This window comes from Leptosomus discolor, unplaced genomic scaffold, assembly GCF_034619465.1.
Source record: "Leptosomus discolor isolate bLepDis1 unplaced genomic scaffold, bLepDis1.hap2 HAP2_SCAFFOLD_71, whole genome shotgun sequence".
Taxonomy (NCBI): domain Eukaryota; kingdom Metazoa; phylum Chordata; class Aves; order Leptosomiformes; family Leptosomidae; genus Leptosomus; species Leptosomus discolor.
This window is the reverse complement of record NW_028237910.1, coordinates 507,307-517,151: the sequence shown is the minus strand read 5'-3', so window position 1 is coordinate 517,151 and position 9,845 is coordinate 507,307. Positions and strand designations below refer to the sequence as shown.

The 9,845-nt window shown below is 58.4% G+C and overlaps 1 protein-coding gene across 1 annotated transcript; it reads right to left on the bottom strand.

Annotated features, from left to right (window-relative positions):
• Window positions 1-1,940: 1,940 nt before the first annotated feature.
• LOC147412388 (forkhead box protein J1-like) lies at window positions 1,941-4,949 on the bottom strand. The gene is made up of 2 exons (XM_086481429.1): window positions 4,464-4,949; window positions 1,941-2,744 (listed from the first exon to the last, which is right to left on the bottom strand). The coding sequence occupies exons 1-2, from the start codon at window positions 4,947-4,949 to the stop codon at window positions 1,941-1,943; spliced, it is 1,290 nt and encodes a 429-aa protein (XP_086337555.1).
• Between the last annotated feature and the right edge of the window lie 4,896 nt (window positions 4,950-9,845).

Genomic DNA, 9,845 nt, shown 5'->3' with positions numbered 1-9,845 from the left:
GTGGGTAAATATTGCACCTTTTTTTAAAGGGAGTAAATAATGTCATTTAAATCTGTTTATGGTAGTGTAACCCAGGAAAGATCTCAAAGGAACTACTTTGATATACAAGCAACAGGTACCCAGAACATGGCTCAGCCCAGTGGGGTCGGTAATTTTCAGGAATTCTGACTAATTGTGATTATTTGAGTGTTGGGTGCAGTTCACTCGGCTGCAATGAAGAGAGCTCACGCTTCAGTTACCACACTGACCTAACTAAAGCTTCGGACAGTGTTAATGCACAACTTTGCCACCTTTGCAAGATCTCGCCGATTTCCTGGAGCCACAGGTCTCTATCTTCTTAGCACAGTCACTGCCCTCTGGTTTGCCCCGACCTGGAAGGCTTTGGGGTGCTGCCTCCTCCGTTGGGGTCAGGGCTTCCACTTCCACGTTACCAGAAGCCTCACGTGGTGCTTCCCTGCTGGCTGCAATACTAAGGAAAGCGGGAGGCTCGGATTCTTTGGTGGTCTCCATGGGTTTCTCCTTTCATGTTTTCTTCTCTGTCGAGTTAATGTTTTTCTTTGGTGATTCTGTATCCAACATGCTTCCCTCCACACCCGAGACCCGGCAGGGTTTTTTGCGAGGAGTTTCTGTGAGTCTCAGCACCACAGTCCCCCTTTGCAACGGCTTCACTTCCAGTGCGGGTCTCCCACGGGGTCACAGCCTTCTTCAGGTGCCCCCCCCTGCTCCAGCATGGGGTCCTCCACAGGCTGCAGGTGGGCAGCTGCTCCACCGCTAACGCCCACGGGCTGCAGGGGGACAGCCGGCCTCACCAGGGTCTGCACCCCGGGCTGCAGGGGAATCGCTGCTCCAGCACGTGGAGCACCTCCACCCCCTTGCCCCTTCACTGACCTCAGTGCCAGAGTTTCCCTCACACCCCACTCCTCTCTCTGCTGCAGGTTTGCCAGCAGTTTCTTTTCCCCACCCCCACTTCTTAAATATCGCAGAGGCACAACCACCGTTGCTGATCGGCTCGGCTTTGGCCAGCGGTGGGTCCAACTTGGAGCCGGAGAAGCTGCTGGCAGCTTCTCACAGGATCCACCCCTGTAGCTGCTCCTCCGCTACCAAAACCCCGCCACACAAACCGAATACAGCTCCCAAACCGCATTTCCCCTATCCCCCCACTATTAAGAAATGCTGTGTTAAAAACACAGGGGTTTTAAAATATATAATATTTAATAGATTATATAAAAACATCTAAAGAGGCAGACTTTTTGAATATATAACGTTTAATAGATTATATAAAAAACATCTAAAGGTGAAAACATTTTGAATATATAATATTTAACAGATTATATAAAAACAACTGAAGAGACAGACTTGCTGGATTTATAAACCTTTTCTTCTTCCCTAGGCACAAATCAGGAGGGAGGTTGAACTCAGAGAATCCAGAAGGGACTTCTTTTTACATGCTAGCTAATTATTACACTGTACCTACCAACTACTCTAGACAGAAAAAGGAAAGAGAGAGAGAAACGGAGAGATGAAGGGGTGAGGAAATTGCACTTAACCTATCAAGTCCTCAAGTCCTAAGCTACCAGGAATGTCTTGAACAGGATTTAACAGGTGCTTTCCTTTAGCCCTGAAGAAACATGTACCGTGTTCATTTCCACATAGGGGGGGGGGGGGGGGGGGGAAGATAATTTACATATTCACATTTCTTCCTTTACAAGTAAAAAAATAAGTGCTGTTAAAATTTCTCCTCTTGAGGAGACTCATGGACTAGAGACTTGTGATGTGTCCTTTACAGATATACCAAGCAGTTCTTGTGGTGGTGTTTCCGTGACTCAAGCTGGTAAAAGTCACTGTGGATGTCTCCGTCTCTAGAAAATCTTGTAAGTCCCAGCAGCACGGGGGGAGCGTCCTACTAAAGTCTGTGTGGGCTTTGGAAGGTGACTGGCCTCTCATAAGAGGGCCGCCAGGTTGCTCCAGTTGGTCGCATCTGCTGGAAAAGAGGTGTCGTTGAGATCAAACAACTGCTCTATGTTGACAGCGGTGGAGAGGCAGTCGCTTGTCTCTTTGTCCCAGTGATGTTGCAGGAAGGAAGTGGCCAGGAAGGTTTCATCAAAGTCCAAGATGTTCTGGTTGGATGCGGTGAGGACCTGCTCCTGCCCCTGGGGACACTCAGTGTGCTGCCCATGTACTGTCAAGTCCAGGTCGTGTGTTACGGGGCTGGTTGGAGTAGGTGGGAGCTCCAGATCCCCCAAAGTGGAGAAGTCTCCATTCAGGTTGGTGTTGAAGATGGCTTCCCAGCCAAAGTCGCCTGTCAGTGATCCCAGCTCGGCCTCCTCTTCCTGGGTCAGCAAGGCAGAGTCAGAAAGCCGAGGTGTCTTGGCCATTCGTTTGGGCGAGGGCTGCTTGTGCTTCTGCCCTGCTTTGCCAACCACCGGCTTCCAGTTCTGGGTGCCGGTGATTTCTTCAAACTCCCTCAGCAGCTGCAGCGACTCCACGTTGACGTTGAGGATGTTATTGGAGGCGCAGGGGGAGGCAGCTGGGCTGGCGACGCCCTGTGCTTCTGGCTGGTCTGTTTTGGTGAAGGCAGGATGGATCTGCACTGGGGCCGTCCTCTGTTTTTTGAAGGCCCCGTTCTCGAGCCGGTCAGCATGTTGGGGGTCAAGCTTCCAAAACCCGCCTTTCCCTGGCTCGTCCTTCTCTCGGGGCACCCTGATGAAGCACTTGTTCAAGGAGAGGTTGTGCCGGATGCAGTTCTAGACCCAAAAGAGAAAAAAAAAAAAAAAAACCAAGGTTGAACACTTGTTTGCTGCTGCAGTACCTACCTGTGTGGGGAGGCTGGTAGAGAAGCATGTTTTCAGCAAGGCCCTTTGGGAAAAAGAAAGCAGAAACGGCAACACCGAGACATCCCAGGCTGCATGCCCAGCAGAAACTCCCCTGCCCCTAGCCACCAGCAGAGTTTTCTTGCCTTCTGTCTAATCCAGCCAGAGGTGACAGGAGCCAAGGGGCTCAAGCTAGGACCTGCCAACCAACAGGAAGCTTTTGGGCAACTCTCCTTGGTTGTAAATTTGGACTGTGGGGCCTTTGATCATGCAGAGCACTGGGAGAAACTGGCCAGACTCACTCCAGGCATGGAGCTGAGCTGAAGGAGGCTGGGTCCTCCTTCGTGTCTAAGGAGGAAGAGGAGGGTATAATCTTAAAGGTCTTTTCCAGCCTAAATGTTTCTATGGTTTACACCAGTGTGGCCACAGCCCCATTACAAGTGGCAACACATGGCAGCACCGCGGGGGATGGCATCGTGAGGGCCCTCCTTGCATCCCCCTGTTCATCTGTGCCTGTTGCTAGTGTTGAGGGGAAATTATTTGGCCAAAAATAGGCACCGTGCCTCCCCGCAGCCAGGCTGACCCAAACCAGACGGGCAAAACTGGAGACACACATGGATGTTCCACCACAGCCCGGTGTGTCCCCAGACGTGCCTCCTGGCCTGAGGAAGCTTGGTGTGGAATCACTGCATCTTCACCAGCCACCACTCAAACGAGCTGAAGGGGGAAAAGAAAAATAAAAAGGGGGGGGGGGAGAGAAATAGAGGAGTTTCTGCTCCCGTCAAGCTGTTCTGAAACCCTGAATGTGCCTGGAGTGATGTGAACCCAAGCAGAGGGACGAGCCACCCAGGTCCCTCCTGCCCTGCCATATCCTAGAAAGCCTCACGTGCCGGAGGTCTCCTTGCGTGACAGAGGAGGGCAGCGAGCCAAGGTGGCTGGGAAAAGCCCCTGTACTTCACGCAGTCCCCAAAGCTGGTGAGCCTGGGGGCTGTCCCCTACCCCCTGGGGACATGCTCGTGCTAGCTGGGGACAGCAGCCCTATTTGACCTCTTTTTGGGCTTCCCTCTGAGGCCTCACCAGCTCGTCACAGCGATGGAGCCTCCTACGCCTGTCCAAGGGGACAGGAGACCTGCCCTGCTGGGAAAGCAGCAGCATTTCTGCTCTGAACCTCCCCAGCGAAGGATTTGTCCAACAAGCGGCATCTCCCTGGGGCTCCTCTCCATCCCTCTCCTACACCTGCACCTCAGCACCCAGAGATGCTCAATCTGGCCATTCCACGTGTGCTCAGCCCGGAGGGACTCAGGACACCACGAGAGCCTCAGAAAGGTGGAGCTGGGGACAGAGACGCCTTCGTCCTGGAGCCAAGAGGAGCCGCAGGGACCAACAGCCCGACAGGTACCTCCTTGCACCCAAAATGGCCCCGGGCTCCCCCCTGTAATGGCTCCTTCCCTCCGCCGCCCTCATGGTCGCGGCATTTCTGCACACCCAAGCTCTTTCCGTTACAGCCCTTCCCCACCAGCTGCCGGTGCCACCTTCCTCCCAGTGGGATTCAGCATCCCCATGGCACCTTGCCTTGCACAGTGGAGGCTGTGGGAAGCCCTCCCCAGCCCTGCGGGGCGAGGGGACAAGACAAGAGGTCTCCAAATCTCCTACCTGCCAGGTGGGATCAGCATGTCGGAAGTAGCAGAAGTTGTCGGTAATCCACTTGTAGATGGCGGAGAGGGTGATTTCGGGCTTATCGCTGGCTTCCATCGCCATGCAGATGAGGGTGGCGTAGGAGTAGGGCGGCCTGACGTGCGGGTTGGTCTTGTAGTCGATGTCCTCCGCCAGCTGAGGGTGCACGGGCATGGTGTGGTGCGCCGTCCTTGAGGTGGAGGAGGAGGAGACGGGAGTGTGGGGCACCCCCATGCACGCTGGGTCAGCGGCCAGAGGCGACATCGGGGCGTCGAAGCTGGAATGCTTGTGACAGTCAAGGGGCTCTGGGCCACTGGGGCAGTAGGACTTGCCCATGCTGGTGTCCTCCCTGATCGAGAAGTCCGGCAGCCACATGAGGCTGGTCAGGCTGTCATCCAAGTCCACCACGGTGTCGTTCTTCGTTCTTTTCTCCTTCCCTGCCCGCAGGTGCGACGCCTCAGCCATGCCTTGGGAAGGGAAGGAAGGGGACGGGGCAGATCCTGCAAGAACAACAGGGAGAGGGTTGAGGCTCCCCGAGGGTGCAGCCGCTCTCCAGCACCGGGGCAGGTGCCGCTCCCGGTGCCGCTGGGTGACACCCATCCCCGGGGTGCTGCACGCTGGAGCCGCAACACCTCCCCCGGGGTGCCTTAGCAGCCCTGAAACTCGGGCAAATTCCCCCCAAACCCCGGGGGCCGGTGCTGCCCAGAAGCCTTCGGTTGTAGCAAGAATTAAAAACGAACCCCACAAAACCCCCACAGACGACCAAAACCCAGCCCTGCCGTCCCACAAAGCAGGGATGCTTCTCCCACCCGCCGCTAGCAGGACAAAATAGCTTCAAGTTCCCCCTCCCCGCTACCAACTTCCCTCGGTTTCACCCTATTTCTGCTCCTCCCTTCACCCGCTGCCCCTAAAGCAACCCGGGAGGCGGGGGACGGAGCCCCGCGGGGGACGCGGACCCCCCCCAAGCGCCCCCTCCCTCCAAGCGAGCCGGCAGCTTCAGGTGTCCGTTAGAGCCCGAGCTGAGGGTGAGGCGTCTGGCTTTCGCTGCTGGGCTTTCAAGCCGCAGTGCCGCGGGTTTGGGCGAGGAAAGAGCCCCCCGAGGCGAGCCGCGGCCGAGGAGCTCCGCACCGGCTGCGCGGCGGCGGCTGGGACCGGGGGTGCCGCGGTTTGAATGACGCCGCGCTCAACAGTCGCGGGGGGGGGCGGGAGGGGGGCGCGCGGGACCGGGACCGCCACCACCCGCCCCGCTCCCGCAAAACAGGCTTCTTCCCCCCAAAATAAGCCTCGGGGGCAGCGACAGCTTGTGCAGATGCTTGAGCCCCACCGTCACCACCCAGCCCCCGCAAACTCCTGTGCCCGCAGTGAGGGACAGCCCAGGAATGCTCGCTGCGGCGGGCGGGGCGGGGGGACGGGGACGAGGGGAGGAATAAACAGACTAAAAGCCAAAAGAATAATAACCCCCGCCCCGTGCAAACCTGCTGCCCAGACCTGGCACGGTCAGGGCTGGGGAGATTCTTGGTTATTCCCAGAGTGTGATTAAGACACAAACACGATCAGGTGCCGTAAAGAAAAGAAGTTTAATACTTCCAAAAACATTCGCGTAGAGGCAGGAAAGAGAGAGAAAAGAAGGAAAAAAAAGCAAAGTACAAGTGCAATAGCTACCACCACGGAGCTGCGGCGTCCCGTCAGTCCGAATCGACTTCACGTCAGGTGGGGAATTCCACCAGGTGCTGGTAGTCGTGGTTCTTTTATTGGGGTGTCATCGCTCCTCCCGGGAATCGATTAGCATCTCAGCCTTACCCCCCCCCCCCCCCCCCCCCAGCGGTGGTGCACATGCCCAATACCGTCTCTGTGGGGGATCTTTCTGTCCCTGGGTCTGGGCGCATGGGCCGGGGTAAGGGTACAAACAGGAGATGTGCGGTTTTGTGGTCGGGCAGGTGCTGTGTCGCTGCAGCGATGGTGAGGCAGACATCCCTTGGGGCAAGATGTTCCAGCAATGTTGAGACATCCGCTGCAAACACAGTCTCGACAAAGTCCTTTACATGAGCCCACTTTGTTTGGGTGCCTTTTCTAAAGATGAGAAAAAAATTTCTGCCTTCATCGCAGGAAAAAGAAGATCAGGAAAAGGCAAATCCTCAAATGATGAAGAATGCTGGGGTGAAGAAAAGTGGCCTTTTTCCCAAAGAGGAACAATTGGGAACAAAAAATGGAAAAAGCGGTTTGGTTTCGGTCGAGTTGCGGATTAACACTGTCCGAAGCTTTAGTTAGGTCAGTGTGGTAACTGAAGCGTGAGCTCTCTTCATTGCAGCCCAGTGAACTGCATCCAACACTCAAATAATCACAGTTAGTCAGAATTCCTGAAAATTACCAACCAAAAAAAAAAAAAAAAAAAGAGCCCCACAAGCTGTTTTTTCCCCCACAAGGCTCCCAGGCGGGGAGGGCAGGACGGGCTGACCCAAGCTCCAGCCCGGCCACGTCGCAGTCGCCTCACTCCTCGCCACGGCCCGTCCCGACCCTGACGCGAAGCCACCGCAGCCCCTGGCCCGGGAGAGAGCGGGGCCGAGCCGGAACGGCTCCCAGACCGCCTGGCCCGCACGGACGGGGCAGCCCCGCGGAAACCTCTACCGCGCCCTTCGCTCCACACCCGCAGCGGGACCTCTCGCCACCCGGGGGGCCGGGCCGGGCCGGGCCGGGCGGCTCCCGCACGGTCGCTGCCGCCGCCGCAGCCGAATGCCCCCCCCCGCCGCTACCCGCGGCCCGGCCCCGCCGCGGGCACTGCGGCCCCGCCGGCCCCGCGCGCGCCGGAAGCCACGGGCGGTGGAGTCCGGCACCGCCCGCGCGCCGGAAACGCCGCGACGCCACCGGAAGCCGCGCGACGCCGCTGGGGCCGGGGCCGCCGCTCCCCGGCGGCCCCCAGGGAGGAGCCGGCGGCTCCGCCGCTCTCCGCCGCCCAGCCCGGCCGCGGGCCCGGGCCAGCCCCGCTCTCCCCAGCGGCGGCCCCCGCCGCGGCAGGGCCGCCCCGCCCCGCCCCAGCTGCGCTCGGCGCCGGGCTGAGGCGGCCGCCGTGAGGCGCCGGCGGGGCCCTTCCCCTTCCCCGGGCCTGGCGGCCTTCCCGCAGGCTGTCCCCTCTGCTTCCCGGGGGCCGCAGGCCGGGCCTGGGGCATGGCTGCCCTGTCCCCAGGGCGGGCGCGGGGGCCTCTCCGGGTCTCGGTTTGCCCCCGTCAGGACAGCTGCCTCCTGGGGGGACCCGGGCTCTGCCTCGGGCTGCGGCCTTGCACGGGGGGGGCTGGCCCCGGCTGGGCGCCGGGTGCCCCCCAGAGCCGCTCTGGCACTGCTCTCCTCATCTGGAGAGGGGAGCGAAACCACAGCGAGAGGCTCGTGGCTCGAGAGAAGGCTGGGGAGAGGTCCCTCGCCCACCACCGTCGTGGGTAAAACAGCCCTGGCTCAGGGAAATTCATTTAATTCCTTGCCCATCAAATCCCAGTAGGGTGATGAGAAATAAAAACTAAACCTTAGGACACTTTGCCCCCCCTCCCCTCCCTTCTTCCTGGGCTCAACTGCACTACTGATTTTCCTCCACCTCCTCCCCCCAAGCGGCGCGGGAGGACAGGGAATGGGGGTGGTGGTCAGTGCGCCCCACGTTGTCTCTGCCACTCCTTGCTCCTCGCACTCTTCCCGTGATGCAGCATGGGGTCCCTCCAATGGGGGACAATCCCCCTGATCTTCTCCAGCAGGGGTCCTTCCCATGGGGTGCAGTCCTTCAGGAACAGACTGCTCCAGCATGGGGGGGGTCACAAGTCCTGCCAGCAAACCTGCTCCGGCGTGGGCTTCTCTCTCCATGGGTCCTGCCAGGAGCCTGCTTCGGCATGGGGTGGGTCTCCACAGGGTCACAGCCTCCTTCGGGTGCATCCACCTACTCCGGCATGGGCTCCTCCACGGGCTGCAGGTGGAGATCTGCTCCACCGTGGACCTCCACGGGCTGCAGGGGGACAGCCTGCCTCACCACGGTCTTCACCACGGGCTGCAGGAGAATCGCCGCTTCGGTGCCTGGAGCACCTCCTCCCCCTCCTCCTTCACTCACCTGACCTTGGTGTCTCAGAGTTCTTTCTCTTGCATATTCTCACTCCTCCCTCCTGCTGACGTTGCCCAGTAGTTTTTTCCCCTTCTTAAATATGTTATCCCCTGTGTCACTATGGGATACCGCCAACGCTGATGGGGGTCTTGGAGCCGGCTGGCACTGGCTCTGTCGGACACAGGGGACGCTTCTAGCAGCTCCTCACAGAAGCCACACCTGTAGCCCTGCCCCCCCGCCCCCCAACCTTGCCCCGCAAACCCAGTACTGAACGAATTCTTCCTGACCGTACCCTCTCCTGTGCATGACGCAGTGAGGCACAGCCATACAGCTGCACAGAGCCCCTGCTGGGAGAGCTCCTGGCAGGGCTGACACTTTCTTCCCAGGGCTGCTCCTGCCCACGGACAGTTCATGATCCATGGCCCTCGTCCGCTTTCCCGAATGTTCCTTTCCCCCCGTGCCCCAGTCAGTCGTAGGGCTTACGGAGCTGTGGGAGCCTTATCCCATCGTTTCTCTGCTCACAGCTCTCGCCAGTGCTCCCCACCTTGAGCCCAGCGAGCAGTTGCATTCTGTGCTGAGGTGAAGTCATTCCTGTAGAAGTCACTTTATCCCAGGGACAAAGTCCCCCTGGCCGGGCATGGGGTATTTTCCTTTGCAATTAGTCTTGGGTCCGTCCGCTGGTCCTGGAGTTATGAAGAAGTTGATCGGCTCCTCAAGAGACTGGAAGGCTTCCAGTCATGTCAATGTCCTTGTTCTTCTTCCCCCGCTTGGGTGGAACCACCGCTGAGCCAGCCTGGTGCCATTGGTGCCCATGGGGTCACTGCACGGCTTTCCATGTACCCACCTGTCACCCTTCCCACGGGCAGACCGATGGGGCACCGTACTGGTGTGCTCTGGGGATGAGTCCGTGCAGTCCTGTGGTAATGAGCTTTGTTGTTGGGGGTTTTTTTGCCAAGGAACCACCAGTGCCATGCACTTCTGGTGGTGTTACGAACCACTCATGCTCTTTCTTGAATTCTGCCTCGTATCTTCCTCCCTTCTCGTTGGCTTCATCTGTAGCCTTATTAGTCCCTAAGCGATGGCATCCTTCTCTTTTGAGGTCGTGGCCCCCTTTCAGTTCTGCACTTCCTGTGGTGTTTTCCTCCTCAGTTCCCAGGTTTTGATCTAACAGTGCTCTGAAGTGTGCGCCTCTAGGTCACTGATGTCACTCAGTGTGGTAAACGTGACCCAAGCCCTGGGGATAACAGCGTGCCTTAGCGTTTTCCAGGACTGAAAATTCATTTCCCACC